The 23146-nt window shown below is 40.6% G+C and overlaps 1 protein-coding gene across 1 annotated transcript in view; it reads right to left on the reverse strand.

The window, feature by feature from the left end:
• Positions 1–4562: 4562 nt before the first annotated feature.
• TSTD2 (thiosulfate sulfurtransferase (rhodanese)-like domain containing 2) overlaps positions 4563–23146 on the reverse strand; it is a 24269-nt gene continuing 5685 nt past the window's right edge. The window contains exons 2-9 of the mRNA XM_006886962.1: positions 21426–21644; positions 19040–19353; positions 17252–17372; positions 9876–10001; positions 8875–8980; positions 6017–6135; positions 5379–5537; positions 4563–4805 (exon numbers count right to left, since the gene is read on the reverse strand). Coding sequence (XP_006887024.1) covers positions 4563–4805; positions 5379–5537; positions 6017–6135; positions 8875–8980; positions 9876–10001; positions 17252–17372; positions 19040–19353; positions 21426–21590 — 1353 coding nt within the window. The 5' untranslated portion in view covers positions 21591–21644. The remainder of the gene's footprint in view (positions 4806–5378; positions 5538–6016; positions 6136–8874; positions 8981–9875; positions 10002–17251; positions 17373–19039; positions 19354–21425; positions 21645–23146) is intronic.

Consider the following 23146-nt stretch of genomic DNA (forward strand, 5'->3'; position numbering starts at 1 on the left):
TAATACATAGAAGTCTCATCCCCTGACCCCCTTACCCTACTACTTTTATTTTTGAGAAAAAGTCTTTTATTCAAGATTAAATTTGCCAAGTTGATTACTGGATCAAGAATAGAATTTTCCCCCTCAAGAATTAAAAAAGCAAGAAAGAATTTAAAAAGTCAAGTAGCTCTGCTGGTAATCAAGGGACATGAGATTTCTTTTGCTGATGAGGAAATGATGAAAAAGCCAGTGGTGAAATGTCAAGCTTTGAAAATCATCTTTCCTTACCAATCCCAGTCAAGTGACATTTCCTTTCGTGTTCTTTATGAACGTATGACATTTAGTGGCAATCTGATAATGGAGTGGGAAAAGAATTTTTTTCCCTTACCAAATGCCAACCTGATGATGGATGTGAAAACCTACAGTCAAATACTTGAAAACACCTTTCTGTTTGCACAGTGGTCAAAAAGGAAAATCAGAACATGGTTTAGAAAGGAAAACCATCAGAGGGATAAAACTTGTTCATTGTGGCTCTGGTATCAGCTTGCCGAGCTCCAACTCCGGACTGCCTATCTCATCATTAAATTAATCACCACTGATCTCATGCCTGTAAATTAAAGTCACTGAAGGATAATGGTGAAGAAAACCCAGGTATCAGAGAACTGAGAAATCCTGGCCAAACTACCCAAAGATGATTATTCTGAAAATGTAATTATGGTATTTCTGCTGTATCCCGTTTTGTTAACATCATATGCATCTCTTGGGATAAAGCAAAAATGTTAAGCCATACTACCCTTGTGCCTTTCAATATACCACAGTGCCAGTTAAACCCATACTCGTGTTGCTTTGGGGTGTTATTTTCATGTGTGATTCAATAAATGTTATGATAAAAGACAAGGCCAAAGAGCTGATGAGCCCAGACTAAGCTGCAGGGCACTAAACAAAGAGGCTTTTGATGAGAAAGGCAAAATGTGTGCATTGAACTGTGATGGCATGGACAGTACAGGGTCACTAGGGGTGAGCCAGGCCCCACACTAAAGAAGAGTGTTGACTGAGACTGCAAATGGCCCAGAAGTGACACCAGGGGCAGGAAGTTACCTACGCAGCTTCTTGAAACACAACTGCAGCTACATTCTACATCACTGGAAACTGCAACATAAATATTCAATTGGTTAGTCTGTGCATGGCTACAGATGCGTTTCTTGGGACTTGTGGGAAAGGGATATGCCCTTTAGTAATAGTGACCACTCTGCTGGCCAGAAGGCTGCACAGAACCCCAACAGTGTTGACTGCCTTCACTAAGAATGTCTCATAACCCATGTGCTCATCTAAAAACTGCCCAAATGTCGAGGGCCACCAAGCCTTATTTGAATCTGTCAGAGAAAACACCTAAAAGCTATTAGTGTAGCTTCTGGGAGAAGCAGGAACTACTGGGAAAGATTCCTTACAGAAAACAAATCAATAAAGAGTAAAGGTGGGCCTTATTTTCAAGACCATTTGTTCCAGCAAAAAAACTGCTGGTCTAGAGCAGAGGTTGGCAAACTTCTTCTACCAAGGGCCTGGTAGTAAATGTTTCAGATACTATAGTTCACAAACTGTTGGAACTAATCAATTTTTTTACTGCAATGCAAATTAGGTATAGAACACAGGCAAAGAAATGGAATTGCTGTGGCTATGTTCCAAGAAAATTTTATTTAAAAAAAACCAAAACACAACAAATAAAAAAAACAAAACAGGAAATGGGCCAAATGCCAGGATCTACAGACCCCTGTATAGATGTTCTTGAGACTGTCAAACCAAAGGTAGAAGGCAGAGATGGGTGGCAGATAACCTAAGTGGCTTAGTATAAAGGCATCCACTTCCAGGGCCAAAGCTTTAACATTTCTGCCACATGCAAAGACAGATTTGATGACAAGTGCAGTGTCTGTCAACAACCCTGTCGCATGGTAGAGAAGGCATGACCTGGTCACCAGGCACAAGCCTCTATCCCTCAGCAGCTTTGGGATCCCACACAATTCACCACTTGACTGTGTAGTATCTTGAGTCAGAATACCTCAGGTAAGTGGTCAGATAGCAGCCAGTCCCCCCCACCTCTCCCTCTATGAAGTCCAGGTAGGTGGCCAATGTGCTGACCCGCTGGCTACGGCTGCACTGACCAGCTCTGAAGTTCTTCCTCTCTCTAGCTGCTGTAGCTCTGATCCTGTACTTGGCAGCCCCACATCTAGCTTTGCGAAGTTCTGGGGAACTGCTGATGCTCCCCAGCATTAGGCCCTGGCCCTGGCTCCACAGGCAATCGCGCCTGCTGGGAAAGCTCCCTGGGGATGCGTGGCCGGCGTGCTGTACACTCACATTCCTCTTTAAAGCTCTTCTGTGCTGGGCTTACAGCCTGTCTGCTCCCCTTGTCCTGGCATGTGACACAACAAGCTGTGAACCCTTGTCCTTGGCAGGCAGGGCAGGACAAGACGAGCTGACGACACTGGGGAGTTGAACAGAGTTTATACTCGTCCCACTGGACTCCACAGTATGAACATTCTGGGGAAGTAAAAGTTCCTGTTAGAAACATGTGCACATACACACACAGACGAGGGGGACTTCCTGTGACCATTTCCCCTCCCAACAGGCATACAAGGAAGGGGCAAGAATCACATCCCAGCCCCAAAATACAACTCTTGTCTCACCAGAATCTAATATATCCTGTTGGGCCTGGGGGAATTTAAAAATAATAAATGCCCTGTATTCAGATAAAAATATGCCAACGCCACTCATCTATTTTAGGAGGGGCTTGGAGGGGTCGTATTTCTGGAGACTTTCTTCCCGATCCAGCATCCACAGGCCCATTTTCCTTTTCCCGCCCAGAACACAGGTATTTATACCTCCCGCTCATTAGTCATCCCAGAGCGGGTGGAATCAGCCTCTGGGAAATGGTCTTCAGGCCATTCCTTTTTCCAGGAAAGGCAAAAACATGAATATAGATGATCCCACATTCCTCTTTAAAAACCCTCTGCAGCTGCAGCTCACAGCCCACTACTGTCTTCCCTAGACATTCCTGCTATTACTAAGACTCTTGGCCACCTGATTCCAAAAATCTCTTTTCCTGCTGATTTCCTTTTACCATTAATAATATCTAATCTCCTTTCCTTGCTGACCTAAATGAAATCAGGACTTCTTTCCCCTTCATATTCACATCCATCAAGTCCTGCCAATATCGTCTCTGTAGAATCTGTCAAATTCACTCTTCCTACTTAATAACTAGAGCATTCTGGTGGCTTAATGCTAAGGAATTACACAACCAATGCAAAGGTACACAGTGCACACTCAGCAGCTACTCTGTGGGAGAAAGATGGGCATGCAATTACTGCCTCTGAAAACCTGCTACAGAGTCAGCTATGAGTCAGTTCCAAACTGATGTTACACAATAACTACTCAGTAACTAGGAAGCTCTGCACTGCCAACTGAAAGGCACGTGGTTTGAATCTAGCGACTGCTCCATGGGAGAAAGATGGGCAGTCTCCTCCCATGCTATTGATATACAGCCTTGAAACCTGCTGGAGGGTCAGCACACAATGCCACCACTTATTATCTGTATCCTATTTAGCTCCAACACGGTCGGAAAGAGCTTTAGTTAAGACACAGACCCTAGGCTACTAACAAGGAAGGGAGACGACAATGAAACTCATTCCCTGTCTGAGTGGTAGCTCACTCAGTCCCTGATCTTAGGAATTCTAGAAATTCTAACAGCCACTAGAACTGCTTGTGGCCACTTCCCCTCCCCACTGTGGCATATAAGGAAGGGGCAAGAGCCACCCTTACCATGGATCATCTTCATCCTCCTCTGCCGACTACCCTCACCTGGTACACAATTCAGTGTGGACTCAGCACTGGGGTCAAGTCACCGGCTTCCTGTCATCATCACTTCCTGTGGCCACTCTTGCTTCTAACTTTGACCCTAGATTCAGCTCCCATCTTAGAAGGTCCTACCCATCACCAAATGCATATACACCTATGTCCACACCATCTACACTGGGGGTTCACTCACTCCAACATGCCGTGGACTTGATGGTAATCCAGCAAAGCCTATGAGCTCCATTTTTTTTTATGTGTAAAATATACAGGATAAAAAGGAAAAGAAATCATATATAAAATGTATTTTTAAAATTTGTGATATAGTAAGATGGGAGCTTTTTTGTTGACACATTAAATAACAAGACTAAGTGCCAGGTCTAATTCTTTAAATTTTGAAGCAATTATGAGTATAAACACTACCTTGAGTTGTATGTACTTAATTGCAATATGATAGGAAAAAGTGTGATTTCTATTGATAAGAAAGTCAAAAGGACATTGCATGTGACTACTCCCTGCATTTATAATTAAAGGAAACCTACATTTTAGTGAGGGGTTAGTGAAAATCCATCTAAATCCACAGAACCCTTGATTTCTACATACTGATCCCAGGTTAGGACCCCTGATTTAGTCCAGCTCCTAGCAGGTAAGCAGGGCAAGTTGAGCCTGATTCCTCATCATCCTATCTCCAATTCTGTTGGTAAAATGTTGGTACTCTGTACCTCTTTTCCCTGCTTTATCTGTCAAATAATCAGTATTGATCCACCTGTCCTATGTATTTCCTTTATGACGGCGAATATGGAGAGTGTCTGATTAACAGTCCAGGTCCAGTTCTGTGCTGACCTACCTGACACTATGTTGTCGTTGTAGGAAAGAGCATAGCGCTCATCAAAAACAAACAACTTCCCTTTGTAAAAACCATCAGGAAACTCTTCCAGGTACTTGTGGATGCCTCCTTTGAGCTGGAACACTTCCTTGCACACGCCCTATGTGTGAAGAACAACAGAACATTTGAGTGACAAGCAGAACTCAGGGAGAAGCCCCACAGAGCACTGACAGGAATGCCCAAGTGGAGAGTTTGCTGTCTCTCCTATCTGATGGCTCCTGGTTCCCCCTGCAGGACACACAGGAAGTGCTGACCAAGTGGATTAAGGAAACAACTGGCCAGATCTTGCCCACTGGGGGATGAGTGATGACAGCAGGCAGGGCCCTCACCCTCTAAATCCTGGGAAGCCCAACTATGTTTGCTGTCCCCTAAATATAGGAAGACAGCTGTTGGGATATGTAAGTCACTAAATTTGCTCTTAAGATTAAGCAAAAGGATTAGGGGCAGGGAGACGTTAACTAATCTTTCCTTTTTCCATCTGATGAGTCTTTATGACTGTTAAGTGCTTTTCACATCTTGAGATTTAAGAACCCCAGATTTCATACTTACAGTCTCTGTTGTACCCAAACAAAAAGAAAAGAAATCTGGCTGGTACAGGGTGCAGAAGGGCGTGGTGGTGGAGAAAAAGCTCCGCTCTGCTGTCAGTGGAGCCTTCCTCACCTCCATAACTCACCTTGGCTTTGAGGTACGCAGAACCCCGCTCACAACGAATGCCCCCAGTGCAGTACATCAGTACCCTCTTCTCTTTGAAAAGATCTAGGTTTTTGTCCACGTAGCTAGGGAAATAACTGAACTTCCTGATGTTTGGGGCTAAGCAGCCCTGGAATCGTCCCTACAGTGAAAGAACAGGAGAATTATCAGAAAAACATACATTGAAGAAAAAAAGCTTCCTATGTCAAACAGCCCCCATCCTGGTCAGCAATCACTTCTCAGTGGTTGTTCTCCACTCTGTGACCATTCAACTTCAAGATCTGGAGTCTACCAACAAGGCTAAATGGACTATGGGTCCACTCCCCTGAGGACTCTGCAGAGGACTCTGCTTCAGAGGCTGCCCAGCAAACTTTACAGATCTTTAATCAGCTACGCATGTCAAGGGTAGGGTCACAGAAGGCAAAGAGTACGTATGTGCCAAGAAGTTCAGAATTCAGTTTCAGATCCCAAGTTCAAAGGCTTGGATTTTCTCTGTAGCTGGGAGGACAGCCATGTGATTTACCCACAGGTAAGAGCACAGTTTCCTCTAGAGAAACGCATCATACTGTGGGGAGAAGGAGACTTGCCATTGCACTGAACTCAAATCTGCTTCATACTTACTATTTTACTTTCATAGAAATTTCTGCAGTCCAGTAGGATAGTATCACTTTCTTCTTGATTTTCCAGAGATAAAAATTTTCCTACTTCTTTATGAAATTCATGTGGGGACAAATGGATTCCTGTAAACCAAACCAAAAGAATTTTGTTCAGAAAAACAAAAACAAAACAAACTAAAAATGCCAGTTTGATGATCAAGGGATAAGAGGAATGATCTATTTTGTATGCATAAGTAAAGGAGAACAGGGTAGGAGAGTTGGCAGCAGAAATGCTATACAAGGGAAAGAAACTGAGTGAAAGATGAAAAGCGTTGAGGTGAATGCTGTAAGTAAAATACAAGAAGATGAAAAAGAGGGATCCCCATCTTTGGTGGACCCCTTTGCTTTAACTCTCCAGGACAGAAACATCCTCAAATGTTTGTGGGTGCAGATATGTCCATAGATTGGTGGGAACTTCTCTGAATTTTGGCAGTATGGAGCTACAACATCTCTCCAGCAAGGGTTCTAGTAACCAGTCACCATTCGTAACAGAACATAGAGCACCAAAGGAGGCTGCTGCTGCTCAGGGATGAATCCTAACAACACTGCTCAGATGGGGTCACAGTACAGCTGAGGAATCTAACTGCCTAATCCAGGGATTGTGGGCAGAATGTGACGAGACCGGATTCTGTATGTTACCAGCACACAATTAAATGGATAACCCAATAGGGGGAGTAAAATGAAAGGTCCAGAAGTGCAATGAGAAGGATGGAAAAAAATGTGCTAAAACTTTACTTGGATGCAATCAGTTTTCCACTGCTGCTATTAGAGCTGCTATTCTACTGGCCTCAAGAAAGCCTGGTTGCACCAAAGTATATATAGAGGCTCTTTAAACAACCTGGCTCAAGTGAAAGCAGCACCTGGAGCCTGCCCTTCCCCAACATCCTGAGCAACATGCTGTAGCGGTTACAAACAGGAAGAGATGTCTGTAATCATACCAGCTCCTGCTAAGAGCTTGTATCTTACTCCCATTTCACTCTGGCTCAATCCTTGGTCTTTTAAAAATATTTATATGTTAAAAACTAGATAAGCCTATGTACTTCCAAGTCAAAGAAGCTCAGGTGGTATAGTGGTAAGGAATGGCACTGACAACCCAGAGGTATTCAGTTTGAATCCACCAGCTGCTCCGCAGAAGTAAAATGGGAAATCTCCTCCCATACAAATTACTGCCTCTAAAAACTCTGAAAACTATGGAGGGTCAGCTATGACTCAGTTCCAACTTGACGGCACACAACAAATTCCAGGCAAAAGAATGAACAAAATCAAGCTTGAATCTCAAGTCTCTATGGTCTAACATGTACCAGTTGCTCCATGGACCCTACACACTTGAGATGCAGCTAAGTCCAAAGTGAGTTGTGTGATCAAAGGGTAAAATACATACTGGATTTTAAAGACTGAGTATGGGAAAAAATTCAACTAATTTTTATATTGATAATAAATTATATTGTGTTAAAGTATCACATTAAAATTAATTCCACCTGCTTCATTTTACTTTTTCAAGTGTGGCTACTAGAAATTTAACAGTACATATGTAGCTCACATTATATTCCTTTTGGGTAGTGCCACTCTAACTAGCATTTATAGGAAATACAGAAGACAGAGGTAGAAGTTAACCAGCTTGATGGAGGCAGAATCACTATAATCCACATTGTGAGTGACTACTTCAAAGGGAGCTCTGGTGGTCTAGAGTGCTAAGAAGCTGCACTATATTCCTGCAGGCATGTGGTTCAAATGCACCAGCTGGCTCCATGGCAGAAGGATGGGTAAATCTCCTGTGCGATTAACTCCCTCTGGAGGGTCAGTTATGGATTGGTTCCACCTTAACAGTACAAAATAATAACTGCAGTCAAAGACACTGTTCTTTCAAAAATTAAGCTGCCAGGGGAGGGGGGGAGGAGGAAGAGATGGAGGGGATTTTAGAGGTCAAAAAGAGACATATCAATGAATTATAATGCAGTCATAACTGAGAGCTAATAAAAATGAAGTTTTTAAACATGAAAACTGGGACTCTGAATACTGAAAGGAAATTTGGTAATATTAAAGAATTACTGTTAAAATATTTCAGATGTGACAATCTAAAAGTTTTTCGGTTATAGTTCTGTTTTAAAAGACTCTTCTAGGACATTATATGATGTTGATAGCAAAACAATGATAGTTATAGAACAAGGTTCAGGTCTTTTGTTCCTGGGGTCACAATGAGTCATACTCAACAGCACTTAACAACAACATATGATGTTGGGATTTCCTTCAAAATAATCCAAAACAGGAAAAGTAGGTGAACAGGGGCATAGATGAAAAAAGGCCATGAAGTGGTAACTGCTAACAAGTGGAAACTGACTAACAGGACAGGAGGTGAACTGTACTATTTCATTTGAAAATTTGCTTAGTAAAAAGTATTTAAAACTAAATTCCACAAAATAACCCTCTATAGTAACCAAGGGGTGAGGGTGAGGGAACATTGGAAACCAACTGCTTAGGTGTTGAAAGCCACCTGTTTTCTATAATAAAAAGCCTGTGTGTTCTATTCTGTTGATGAACTATTTACAAATAATAATTACATTATTGCCAAACTGTTACCTCTGGAAAAAGAAAACTTCTTGAAGGCATCAACAAGAATAACTAAGATCAGTCACCCTAAAGGAAGAGTCTTCAACTACCTTAGCCCCAAGGAGAAGAATCAATTTAAGCGATCAGTGAGTCCAAGTGTTTACCACCTCACAGTTACTTCAAAGAGAAGATTCACCACGACTCTGCTTATTTGCCTCTCTTTTTTCGATTTTGCCCCCATGAAGAAAAGCACAATTCTTAAAAAGGCAGACATACCAGGCTTCTTGTAGGAGATCTCATTGGGGCTAATCCCCATGGGCACGATTTCTTCAAATACACCAACACGCAATTCTGGAAAACAGTGAGCTCCGCCTTTGCTGGTCTAGCCAATGAGACACAAAAGAATAAAGTCATCATCTCCCATCCCCAAATGTAAGGCCAGTGCCAACTAAAGAATCAAAACTTACTCTTTGATAGTGACAGTTCTAGAAACCTCAAGTGGTAAAAAAAGGACAAAGGCCTAGAATATTTCAGATCATTTAATACTATTGAATTCACTACGTACCTACTACTGCCAGGACACAGAAACGGTGTTTTGATAGCTATACGCATTTAATTATAAAGCTGAAATGCCACAGAGGAACTCCAGCATTGTTCCTGAACACATCTTTCTTTTCCAGTCTCCATTTACACTGACATAAAACTGAAATGCCACAGAGGAACTCCAGCATTGTTCCTGAACACATCTTTCTTTTCCAGTCTCCATTTACACTGACATTAGCAAGGCATTTCCTGTTGTGTATTTGTTATTTGATTTATTCGGCTTTCCCTAGCAACTATTGTGATAAACAAAGTCATTCAAAAGAGCTCAGCTTTGAAAGCAACATCCTTATATGCGCCCATGTGGTAATGAAGTAATGGCTTCAATTTTAAGTTTACTAACAATGTAGTGGTCCCCTAAAACAGATAGGAGGTCTCTCAAGTAAGCAAACATGCCTTAGTTTTAGAGTTAGGGATTGTGTAAGCTATAAGCACGTCATTTTATAAGAAGGAAGACAGGTCCAGGGAAGCCATCAGCTTGCCACTAGCCAAGTCCCATGGTGACTTAGTAGAAGAAATGGGCCATCCAGATACCTGGCCCCAGGCTTCTTCTATTATTGCTCTACCTCATCACACGGTGGGGAAACAGTATTCACCTGGTACTGGTTAGCACAGAGAAGGGAGGTACTGAGCAGAAGCAGCCAGCTCTCAATTAGTTTCTCTTCAATTTCTCTTACCTTAAAATCGTCCTTACACAGGTAATCCTTAAACAATGGGAAGGAAAGCATGACTTCCACATAGAGTCTGGTGGCCAATGTGCTTCCACCTACTGTCCCATTGATTCCTTCTGTAGCAATTCGAACCTGAGATAAAAGATGAGGAGAGGGTAGAGGGCCCATCCTTAGCTTAGTTATCTTTCTAGGGTAGAACAAATGGGACTAAATAAAGACGTGTATTTTCAGAATGGTACTTAACCGTGTATAGGTTCCTAAACCATATGCCTCCGGAAACTCAATGAACTTTGATAAATGTTGATAGTTATAGAAAGGCTTCAGGACTTTTATTCATAGGGTCGCTATGAGTCATGCTCGACTCTAAGGCAATCAACAATAACAATTGTATATAGGGTGAGGTATTCAGGTAATGTGTGCTCAACAAGAAAATGAACAAATAAAATTTCCAGGAAACCCCCTTTGCTATGGAGCTTTAGTTATCTAAAGGCCAAGTGAATGTGAGCTCTGCCTAAATCCAAGGAGCCTAACAGTCCTCCACAGAGGTCAGCTAGATCAAAATCCAGCTCCACCACTTACTTGCCATGAGGCCCGAGAAGTTCATTTACTTCCTTGAACCCCAATTTCTCAATCTTGAAAAATAGGACTAAAAAGAGCACCAATAGTGAGAAAAATGCTCAAGAAATATTATCCAAGTTTTGATGCATAGAACAATTATGAAGGCTAGGGTTGCATGCACATACATCACTAATGTTTGGAGGAACGTTTGCCCCTGAAAACGCTCCTGCTGGAGTGCAACTTCCAGAAGGGCTGTGTGTTTGGTCTGTTCAATGATGCAAACCCGCTCCTGGAACAGGGCCAGACACACAGTGGGTGCTCAACACCAATCTGATGGATGAATGAATGTGTGTCTACATCTGGAGGTCTCTGATTTCTTAAAACCTCTATTCTCTGAAATTCTTCATTCTGAGTCAAAAACCTGCCTTTAAGGGGCCATGTTCTGGCAGCCCTGTAAAGTTAGTTGTTTTAATTTTATAAAATCCTTTGGCTGAGTTTAAAAATTAATTTTCTCTTCAGGTAACAAGCTCTCTAGAGGAAGTACAGAACTGAACGACATAACACATTCTCTGAAAAGGGAAGTAATTTCATTTAAGGCTCCTCGGAAAACAGACTTGACGCTCTGCTTCTGTAAACATTACAGCCAAGGAAACCCTACAGGGCCGTTCTCATGGTAACACATGGGGTTACCACAGGCATCCAGTGGGTTTTCAAGGCTGGAAATCACCTGAGAGGAGCCTGCCCATCTTCCTCAAACGAAGCCACTGGTGGATTCGAACCACCAGAGAGGTACAGCTTTTGGGTTGGCAGCATAACTCTATGGATTAGGCCACCAGAGCCCCCTTTGCCCTGCTGAGAAGCTAATATTCTATGAAATTTCCTATAAAAAGGACAGTAAATCTGACATATTGTTGAAGTCTGGGAATTCGGACCCAAACTTTAGGCAGGTGCTGCCATCTTGTGCCTGAGACTCACTGCCATGGTTTATGCAGTCTGGGCCAAAGTGAAATCTGCCACCCCAACTCAGAAAAGGTACTGATTTTCTTTTGCATGTTTAGATTTACTGTGAGCACAGTCATCTTTTATAGCATAAAAGTTCTATGATACAGATAGTAGTTGTTATTGTTGTTGATATGAGACTCTATGTACAAAAGCCCTAAACTCTGCTCTATCCTGTGCCAATCTTATTGTCTCTAACACACCTACCCCCATTACCCAATTCACTGAATCCATCCATCTCATCAAGAGTCTTCCTCTCTTGCACTGTCCCTCCACCCTCCCAAGCACAATGTTCTTCCCCAAGGACTGGTCCCTCCCTGCAACATGTTCAAAGTATTTTCGGACGGAGCTTCAGAATCCTTGCCTCCAAGGAGCAGCCTGAACTCATCATCTCTAGGGCAAACTTATTTGTTCTCCTAGCAGTCCATGGTATATTCAATACTCTTCTCCAGTACCACAGTTCAAAGGCATCAGTTCTCCTTCTATCATCCCTAGTCATTCAAGAGCCTGTGGTGATGAAGGAAGCAGTTCAAACTATTCTGAAAGAAATGGCAAAAAACAAAGCCCCAGCAATTGATGAAATGCTAATTGACATATTTCAATAAACAGATGCTGCCCCAGATGTTCTAACCAAGAAATCTGGAGGACAACCACCTGGCCAACTGACTGGAAGTGATCTAGATTTGTTCCCATTCCAAAGAAAGGTGACCCAATGGAGTGCGGAAATGATCAGACAGACAGTAATACTAATAAAAATGTACTGAATTTCACAGACTACCATTGTCACAGATACTTAAAAAAAAAAAGAAACTTACTCACTGACAAATGTTAACTGGGAATTCCTTGAAGAAAGTCTTCAGGAATAAGACTCAAAAGACAGGAAGGAACACAGAGGGGGTCAGAAAGTGAAAGACCACGGTGCTGGAGCGTAGAGTGCAGAATGGCTGCAGGGCAGCTAAAAGGACAGCAAGGGTTTTAAGTTTGTAGCTTCACTCGGAATATGCTAGACAGAATATAATATGCTAGATTTTGAACAAAGGAGCAGTATCATCTCCTTTCTCTTTTAGAACCATTCTGATTATTACATGACAAATAGGTTAGATGACAGCCAAAGACCAAAGGACAGGGAGTGGTACTGAAGCTCTTCCAAGTACCAGCTAGGAGAGGGTAGTGGTGAAGTGAAGAAGAAAAGTGGCTTCATGGGAAATTTTTAAGTAAAAGTGTCAGGATTTGGGGAGGAACTAAAGGAGGTAAATTGTGTTTTCTGTGACCATATGTTAGAAAGCATGGGTGTGCAAAAGACCAATGATCAACTGATTGTTTCAAGAAATAAAAACCTGGGACATATATGGAAAAGATTAAGTGTAAAACAGTATAATGTCAGAATCAGAGATCTCAGAGGACAGCTAATTTACTTATGACTTAAATATTTTAGAAAAAGAAAACTAAAAAGAAAAACCACACATAATTCTATCAGGAAAAGATAATCACTGACATTTTGGCATCATTATACATATATATGTTTACACATACACAGCACACTTTAGGCTTAGTCATCAACATGCATTCATTCTTTTACTAAACATTCCACATATATTTATTTAGTCTGCTATTTGTTAAGCCCTGTGCAAAGGACTTGTCTAAGGAGCATTTGTACAGACGATACCCGTATCTGGAGCAAAAGAACAAAAACCAGAGATTCAAACTAATCTACAGGACAAACAGCCTACATGAAGCACAGCCTTATCTATCCTAAGACCAGAACTACCATTATCTATAGATCATTCTCATCAGGGCTAGAGAAAATATGTCAAGAATGTCAAATTCCCAGAAACAAGACCAAAGCAGGTATCCTGGACTGGTTAAGACTCTCTCTCAGAATACTGCCTTGAGGTACTCTTTAAACTTAAACCAAAACCCCTGAGCTTTCCTTGTCACAAAAAAAAATGGCTCAAAAACAATCATTAAATTCATTTGCAAGTATCCTGTTTCTTTAAAAGTCACCTATAAGAAACTAAATGGTCAAAATTAAAACAAGTATGTGAATATAAGAGGACAAACTTTATTAATAAAAATGGAACAAATAGTTGTAGATAATAAGAATGTTCATGTGCTGTGAAAAATGTAACCAAAGGTAGTGAAAAAAACCTGTGTACTAATTGCTGAGTGGGAACCTAAACTGCTCTATAACCTTCAATGAAACCACAATAAAATAGTTTTTTCCAAAAAAAAAAGGCAGAAGTAGAAGTAGAAAGGGATGAATATTGGAGAGGGAACTTGTGGTATTAGCCTAAAAGTAGGCTTTTTTTTCAGCCATTACAGTTAGCCACCTTAGCTGCAGACACATGTTCTTGCAAATTAGGATGGTCTTGCAAATAGCAGCTCTAAGACTAGGATAAGAGAAAGAGTGCTTTCCACTTGAGGCAAGAAAGACGAGGTGAGCAAGACCCTGGTGATGGAGAGAATGTAGCACTGCTGTGGACAAATGGTGGCAAGGTACGACTTAAGGCTTCTTGCATTTGTGCTGGCCACAGTTAAAAGTTTTAACAGAATAGCACAAACGCAAGAAGTCTAAGATCATACCTTGCCACCATTTAGATATTTGAAAGAGGAGCTGATTTATAACTGCTCTGAGGCAAACCTTCCTGGATGACTTGGATTTGACTGCTGAACTGAAACTGGAGCCTGGACTTACTGAGGAATTGTGCCTTGGAACTGTTGGGCTGAACCCTAGACTTGTACTGTGAGATATTCTTTGCCTCCCCCACTCACTTCGCTAATAAACCCCATTGTTGGTACCATAACTGAGTCAGCAATAAATGAACGAACCTCTTGCTGCTGCTGTGGCTCTAAAGGCACCATGGGGCTGGGCTACAGGCTCTTTACCTGATTTCTACGCTGAGGCAATGAAGGGCTATGCTAGTCTTACTCTCTCTGGCCCTTTCAGAGAGATGTTCATGGCCCTGTGCCACCATGTGCTGTTTTACCCTCTTTAGACAGAATAACACCAGATTAGAGTTCTGAGGAAGTTCTGAGCAAAGATCTAAAGTGAGGCATAGGCCATATGAAGATTTAGGGGAAGACTGAAAGAGAACAGCATATGCTCTAAGATAGTAAAAGGCCTTGACATACTCTAGGAAAAGTAAGAACAAGCTGGAATCACATTTATATGTATAATTTTATAAAATGCTTTCATCATTAATATATCATGACCATTTATTTATGCCAGATGTTGACAAACTATGCCTATCTTTTCATAGATTTCAATAAAAATTTAGAGACTTTGGATTTCCATTCATTCATTGTTAAACTTTTCTCCCTGCTCCCCCCCCCAGTAGAGTCTTCTCTTTGAAAAGTAAAGAAAAAATTCTTTCATTGTTTTACAATTCCTCCCCCCACTATGCAGCCTTCAACAGTGGCACCATGCAGTATTTGCCCTTTTGTGACTGGGATATTTCACTCAGCATTATGTCTTCCAGGGTCACATATTTTGAATATTTCATGAGTTCATTTTTTCAATGCAGCACAGTATTCCATTGTGTGAATACACCAGAGCTTCTCTATCCATTCGTTTGTTGATAGGCATGTAGGTTGTTTCCAAGTCCTTGCTATTGTGAACAAAGCTGTGAAAAACAGGGGTGTGCATATATTTGCTTGGGTGGCAGTTATGGTCTCTTTGGGGTATATTCCCAGTAGTGGAATTGCTGGGTCAAATGGTATCTCTATTTGCAACTTTTTGAGAAAGTGCCACACAGCCTTCCACAGTGGTTGCACCATTTTACACTCCCACCAATAGTGAATAAGGGTTCTAGTTTCTCCACAACCTCGCCAGCATTTGTTGTTTGCTGTTCTGTTAAATTTTGCTATTCTGACTGGGGTGAAATGATATAGTTGTTTTGATTTGCATCTCTCTCAGAGCTAGGGATTTTGAACATTTCTTCATGTGCTTTTTGGCCATCTGAATGTCTTCTTTGGTGAAGTATCTGTTCATATTCTGTGCCCATTTTTCAGTTGGATTGTTTATCTTCTTGTGGTACTCAAGTATTTTATAAATTCTAGATATAAGTCCCTTATCTGACGTGTCATTACCAAATACTTCTTCCCAGTCTGTGGCTTTCCTTTTTACCCTGTTGGAGAAGTTTTTGGATGTGCATAGGGATTTGATTCTTAGACGGTCCCATTCAACAATTTTATCTTCTAGTTGTAGATTTTTCAGGATGCTTGGAAGACTATTTATGTTGTGGATTAGGACTACTAAAGTTCTTCCAAGCTTTTCTTTAATGAAGTTTGTAGTCCTTGGTTTTAGTCCTAGGTCCATGATCCATCTAGAGTTGATTTTTGTGTATGGAGTGAGGTGTGGATCTTGCTTGAGTCTTTTGCAGATACTTTTCCAATTTTGCCAACACCATTTGTTAAAAAGGCTGTCGTTTCCCCACTTAAATGATTTCATCTCCTTGTCAAAAATCAGTTGACCATAGGTAGATGGGCAGATTTCTGGGTTCTCAATTCTATTCCATTGATCTATGTGCCTGTCATTGTACCAATACCATGTCTTAACTACCATAGCAGTGTAGTAGGATTTGAAATCAGGGAGTGAGATGCTCCTACCTTTTTTCTATTTTTAAGGAGTGCTTTGCTTATTCAGGCTTCTTTCCATTCCAAATAAAACTGGAGATTGCCTTTTCCATCTCGTTGAAGAATGGGATAGGTATTTGTGTTTGGATTGCATTGAATGTGTAAATTGCCTTTGGTAGCATTGCCATTTTCACAATATTGAGTCTTCCTATCCATGAGCAAGGGATATTCTTCCACTTTTCCAGGTCTGTTTTGTTTCTTGCCATAATGTTCTGTAATTTTCTTTGAATAGATCCTTTGTGCTTCTCATTAGATTTACTCGCAAATATTTAATCCTGTGATTAGCTATTGTGAAGGGTACTGTTTTTCTTAGCTCCAGCTCTCTATTCTCTTTGTCACTGTAAAGAAATCCAACCGATTTTTGTATGCTGATCTTGTATCCTGCTATTTTGCTGAATTGGTCAACTATGTCCAATAGTTTTCTTGTTGAGTCTTTAGGGTTTTCTAAGTGTACTATCATATCATTTGCATTGAGAGATAATTTTACGTCCTCTTTATCAATCTGGGTACCTCTTATTTCCTTCTCTTGTCTTATTGCTATTGCTAAGACTTCGCTAATACAGTATTGAATAAGAGAGGTGATAGTGGGCATCCTTGCCTAGATCCTGTTCTTAAAGGGAATGCCTTTAACCTCTCTCCATTGAGAACAATGTTGGCTTTCAGGTTTGCGTAAATACTATTTACTATGTTGAAGAAATTTCCCTCTAATCCTATTTTGTTGAGTGTTTTAATAAGGAAAGGGTGCTGGATTTTGTCAAAGGCCTTTTCTGCATCAATTGATAGGATCATGTGGTTCTTGTTCTTTGCTTTGTTAATGTGATGAATTACATTAACTGCTTTTCTTATGTTGAACCAACATATTTCATATTAAAATGGCAGTTTTGAGTATGTGCAACAGAAACCAAGTGGCCTGAAAAACTTAAAATATTTATTGCCTAGCTCTTTCAGAAAAAATAATGCCCCGTTGTTGTGTATTCTCCCTAATTCCTAAGATGCCAACAGAGAATCCCTTAATGAGTATGTTGTTTTTGTAATCAGGTGCTGTCAAGTTTGACTCACAGTGACTCTATAAACAACAGATATGAACCCTGTCCTATCTTGTGCCATCCTCAATGAATCTTGCCGCTGGAATCCAAATTTGGTAAGTAAAATGTGCCTGGCAAAGGATGAGCTGAGAGCAGATGGGTTACCTTGCCTGTGAGGTGCAGATGCCGACAGAGAGCTGTCTGCCAGGCACAGATCCAGTGAGGATTCTCCAGGTCACAGTAGCAGTAATAAAGCAGCACCTCCCCTTCATCGTTGTCCTGGCCACTGAAAAGAGAAAAAGCATTTGAATAACTGGTCTCAGAATTCCAGTTCATAAAGTACACCCAGGCAACTTGTGGAAACAGCTGCTATTTGTTTCTGAGAATTGAGGTAACTGCAGCCTTGTGAACCCTGAACCAAAACTACCCAGCTAAGCTGCTCCTGGAGCCTCATCCATAGAAACTATGTGAAATAATGTCTGCTGTTTTAAGCTTTAAATTTTGGGTTGCTATATTATATAGATATAGTTAATACAGAAGGTTGACATCTAGCACTAGGGGAGAGAAAATAATGTCCGAAGTAAAGAGCAAATGTTTAAATTTAAGCATCCTACTTAAGATCATATTAATTATATTAAACCACTGGAAATGCTTGTCAAGGTCATTACCCTTTAAGAAGCCACAAAATATAAAGTTGTTTAAAACTCTAGTTCAAAGAAAAGTTAACACAAAGAAGATACTTAGGTACTTTAAAAAGGAAGCTGCATTTCTCTGCTATCTGAAGAATGCACTGCGTGGAATTCTACATTCCTCAATAAGCCCTGAGAAGTGATGCTTATGTCTGGGTTAGGTATCTGGAATCATCTGACTTTAAAGAGATGGCAAGATCTATCATACAAAGGTTTTTCTCCCTTACTTTCAATCTGTATCATTTATTCATTTCAAAAATTAACTGAGGCATAATATACAAGTGAAATGCACAGACCTTATGTGCATATTGACACATGCATACATCTAACTTAACTCACTAAGGAAGTCTTAGTGGTGCAATGGGTTACTCATTTGCCTGCTAACTGAAAAGTCAGAGGTTGAAACCTACCAGTTGCCCTGAGGGAGAAAGTAGTCTGCTTTCAAAAAGACTCACAGCCTTGGAAACCCGATGGAGCAGTTCTATTCAGCCTTACAGGGTCACTAAGAGTGGGAGTCAGTTTGGGTTTTTTTTAGTATAATACTCACTTGCCCCTATAACACAACCAGGAATATTTCCATCACCTCAAAAAGTCCCCCTTTCACATTTCCAGTCAATCCCACACCCTCACCAGAAGCAAACACTATTCTGCTATCATCACAGATGAGTTTTGCCTGTTCTGGAACTTCATGTAAATTGAGTCAGAGACTACATATTCTTTGTCTAGCTCCTTTCTTCGAGATCCACCCAAACTTATGCCTGTGAATAAGAAGTTCTAGGTTTTATACTGTCCAGTATTCTTGGGTCACACATTTTATTCTTTCTTCTGTTGATGGGCATTATTACAGTTATTTTCTGGTTTTGATTATTATGAATAAAACTCATGAAGTCTTGGACAAGAATTTTTGCAGCATTATGTGTGCCTTTCTCTTGATTAAGTATATGCCATCTTGGTTTTCTACCTCCGAGACTTAGCAGGAGGCTGATACTCACTTCTACTGTGTGTTGCCCTGGTAATGGTCTACTTAACAGTGTGAATCTGAAGAAATGGGCTTCATCTCATTACTCCTACTACTAGAGACCCCTTGGTGAACATATGTCTTACTAACTGTATTAAAATCCTACTATCTCAAAAAAACATTTTTTTTTTCATTCAAACTCTCTTTCATTAATGAAAATGCATGGTTTTAATAAGAATAAAAGCAGAAAGTAAATGGACCTTGAAAGATTTAAAATCAAACCAAAATACAGAATGAAAATCTTACCCTATCAGCTCTTCAGGACTAAAGCAGCTTATATCAGGGAGCCAAGAAGATACTTCGTGGTCGTGAGGGAGGTACTCTTCTAGAAGGTTCCTTCTGTCTGCAGATTTAAGACACTCTGAGGAGCTCAATGTCATGGCCAGCTGCTTTAAAACAGAAGCAGTCTGGTGACAAATTTCAACAGCATGTTGTGTTGCCACATGTCTATGGATGCTGGTCTGGTCCCTGAAGAGCTGTTGACAACATTTCCACTGTTTTTCTTTACATTCAAAAGGAGATGCTGGAACTTGCTTGGTTTTGACAAAAAGGGCAAAGGCCTACAATTAAATTGCAAATAATGCCATTGATAAATAAGCACAGGTATAATAATATAATAAGCAAAGCTAATGACAGGCTCAGTGAAAATCCTTCTGTTTTATAGGATTCCCTGAGAGAAGAACAATTCTCTTACTATATAGCTTTTGAAGAGATTACTGTTATGTTGTTATTATGTCCTGTCAACTTGTACTTGTAGCTGACCCTCCAGCAGGTTTTCAGAGGCAATAAATCACATGGCAAGAGACAGCTCATCTTTCTTCCACATAGCAGCTGGTGGATATGAACTGTATACCGAAGTGGGAAGTACAACTCTTCACCACTTGTTGTTAAGTGCCACTGAGTAAAGTACAGCTCATAATGACCTTCTGAATAACAGATCTGAACACCTATTCTATCCTGTATCATCCTTAAACCCCTAACACATTTGAATCCATTACTACAGACACTATCAATGCATCTCGTTGAGGGTCTTTCTCTTCTTTGCTGGTCCTCCGCCTTTTCAAGCATGATGTCCCTTTCCAAGGAATAGCTTCTCCTAACTACATGTCCAAAATATGTTAGACAAAGCTTTGCCATCTTTGCCTTCAAGGAACACTCTTGGCTGTACTTTACCTAAGACATATCTGATTGTTCTTTTGATAGTCCATGGGATAGTCAGTGCTCTTCTGTAACACACCACAATTCAAATGCATCTATTCTCCTGTCATCCTTAGTCCACTTTCTAGCTCTCAGGTGCATAGCAGGTGACTGGAGGTGACTCTGCACCACCAGGGAAGTTAAAACTTAACTTTATTTTATGGAAGTTAAATAATTCCCAGCATCACAATTTTATACTCAGAATAGAAGCTTATTCTTCCTAAGGTCCTTTGTAGGGAGAAGAATCTAGTTCAACTGTGTAGGATTTGCTTTCTTCACTGGAATATCCACACAGTCTGACCCTGTGCTTTGAGCAGCATTCATATCATTACTGGAGAAAGGGGGAGCACTATAACATCAATATTAGCTCTCCTCCTCTGACCCCAAGTCTCTGTTCCCACAGCTGCCTAGATTCCTCACTGTTTACATTTACCTGTCTTCACATGTGCTGTTTCCTGTACAAAGAATGCCCTCCTTTAGCTTCTCTTTACCAAACTGCTTTGAAACTTTCACAGGAATCTCAGAAGTCACTTCTGACATGAGATACTCTGGTTTCCTCCTACTAAATGCTATTTTTCCATTTTCCGAACCCTTATAAAAACTCATCTTTATTTTCTCCCTTAAAAGGATCTTAAATACGGACTTTGCCATTTACTATTTGTATGACTGAGCAAGGACACAGAACTTTTTAGAAAGTTATTTAATCTTTGTGCTGAGTCTTCATTTGGAAATACAAATCATAAAGAATTAGATAAATGTTAAACCGTATCATGACAGCTATTTATGTCTTATATAATTCTTAACTGAAATCCTCCCGCCCCTTTAACAGCGGAGAACCTTTTTCAGAAAGACAATCAGTATTTCCAACCTACTGGCCACTCCTACAAAGGTATATTCGTTCCATGTCAATAAAGAAAAGATAATCTCTGGGGGGAAATAAAAAGCTAAATGGCAAAGAGAAGCATCAACATAATCCCATTAAAACCCAGCTCCAACTGCACTCAGTATTCCTGAGGCATGCTGGGATACTCTCTTCTTTTTCTCAACCAATGGTATCCTATCAACTGGGTTAGAGCAGAAGTTCTACATTGTTAATCAGCAGGATTTAAGAATAACTTTAAGTTTGATAATCTCCTTGGATGGAAACTGATCTTCTGTTTACCTGCTGTGCTCATGAATAAAGTTTTCTAGTATTTTCTCTTTCAGAACTGTACCAGTTAGTTCAAGGATACCCATTCAAGGGCCACATCTTGCCCATGATCCTCCTTTGACTGCCACTGAATTAACATAATTAGTAAATGTCACTGACTAGACCTTACCTTGAACATGGCTAGTCACTAGCTACTCCTTAGAGACCAAGTTTGATGAGCCATTTCTAGATGTATCCACATTTAAGTTTATATACACGGTCCTGAGCCATCAATAGTAATTTTACCTTTTTCTTTGCAAAGGAGTATTTCTTCTTTGTACTGCCATCTAACTCTGCTTTGAGAAGGCTACTGGGATTGATAAGACTTGTGGTTTTAAAGTCCAGGTCTGAAAAACTTAAAACACAGTCTTCCAGGTTATCTCCTTGGTCTGATAAAGCAAAAGAAGGCATCTGGCAGCAGAGCAGAACAGAGCAGAGCAGAGATTCCTTGGAATTAAGTATCTCCTAGAATGTAAGCAAAGGAAAAAGAGCCATGTCAGAGTCTTTTAACTTCTTCCTGAAGGGACCTGAAGCTCCTCAGTCATGCAGATGATCATGGGTCCTATAGTCCAAGCTACCCATTCATTCCTGTGTTGGCCCAACATTTATTTAGCACTTTCTCTGTAGCAAGCACTGTTCTAGATACTGAGGATGTAACAGTGAAGTAAACAGAGTCTTGACCGTTTTTACTTTATATTCTAGTAGGGAGGAGGAATGGGACATTAGGCATACAAAGAAACAAATCAATGTCACCATGACAGACATTGAAATGGGCTATGAAGAACAATCTGTAGAGGAAGGAGACTATGCTTGAAGGGCTCTTTAAACCCTCACTCCAAAACTCAGTGCTGTTGGGTTGGTTCTGACTCATAGTAACCCCCCATCTGATTTCCAAGGCTATAAGAGGAGACTGCCCACCTTTCTCCTTCACAGCTGCTGGTGACTGGAACCACCAGAGGTGCTCAGCTCCTGGATTACCAGGGCAACTCTATGAACTACACCCTCTTTTAAGCGCAGAGGGAAGGAAAGACTTTCCAAGATAATAGCATTTAACAAGAAATATGAATTAAAAGGTTAATGATATCAGAAAAAGCATCAAGAACAATAATCATCACCCAAATAGAGTGCTAGTATGTTCAATTATGAACAGCGGTTTGTAGTGGTTTTTTCCGCCCCCTAATTTCTAAGCAGGAGCCCTGGTAGCATGGTCGTTAAAGCTCTTGATTGTTAACCCAAAAAAGTCAGCTGTGAACTCACCATGCAAAGGTATGGCACTCTGCTCCTGTAAAGACTGACAGCCTTGGAAACCCTAGCGGGTAGATCTGCTCTGTCCTACATGTCACTATGAGTCAGAATCTATTTGATGGCCATTAAACGTTTTGGTTTAATTTCTGAGATGTGCAAATTGCTTTCCTTAGTAGAAATGGATACTAAGTTCCATTTTAATGAGTCAGAATACAAAAACTGCTATTGTCGTTAAATCTTATCAAAATAGACATAATACGCTACATTCCGTCTTTTACAAAGCAAATGTTATGGGTGACAAACAGAGACAATCTGAAGCTCTGGGAAAAGCCTGGGCTTTGAATTCCATCACTGCTGGTTGCAGACCCAGGAATTTGTGCAAACTAACATTTTTGCCATGATATTTTCAATTCCTTCCTATAAAATCTGAGAGTTGAACAATGAATAAGGATGACTGAGGTACAATTAGTGCTTTTAAACTGTGTGGTGTCAGAGAAGATTACTGAATCACCAGGGAGTGCCATGAGAGCAAACAAATTAGTCCTGGAAAAAGTACAACTAGCAAGAGTGATGCTTAGAGGCAAAAGTGGTAAAACATCGCCTCATATATTTTGGGCATTTTGTCAAGAAGGACTGTTGTTGTTATGTGCCGTCGAGTCATTTTCGACTCATAGCGACCCTATGCACAACAGCCCTAAACCCTGCTCTATCCTGCGCCAACC

This window comes from Elephantulus edwardii, unplaced genomic scaffold (assembly GCF_000299155.1).
Source record: "Elephantulus edwardii isolate Elephantulus edwardi_28Jun2011 unplaced genomic scaffold, EleEdw1.0 scaffold00052, whole genome shotgun sequence".
NCBI lineage: Eukaryota > Metazoa > Chordata > Mammalia > Macroscelidea > Macroscelididae > Elephantulus > Elephantulus edwardii.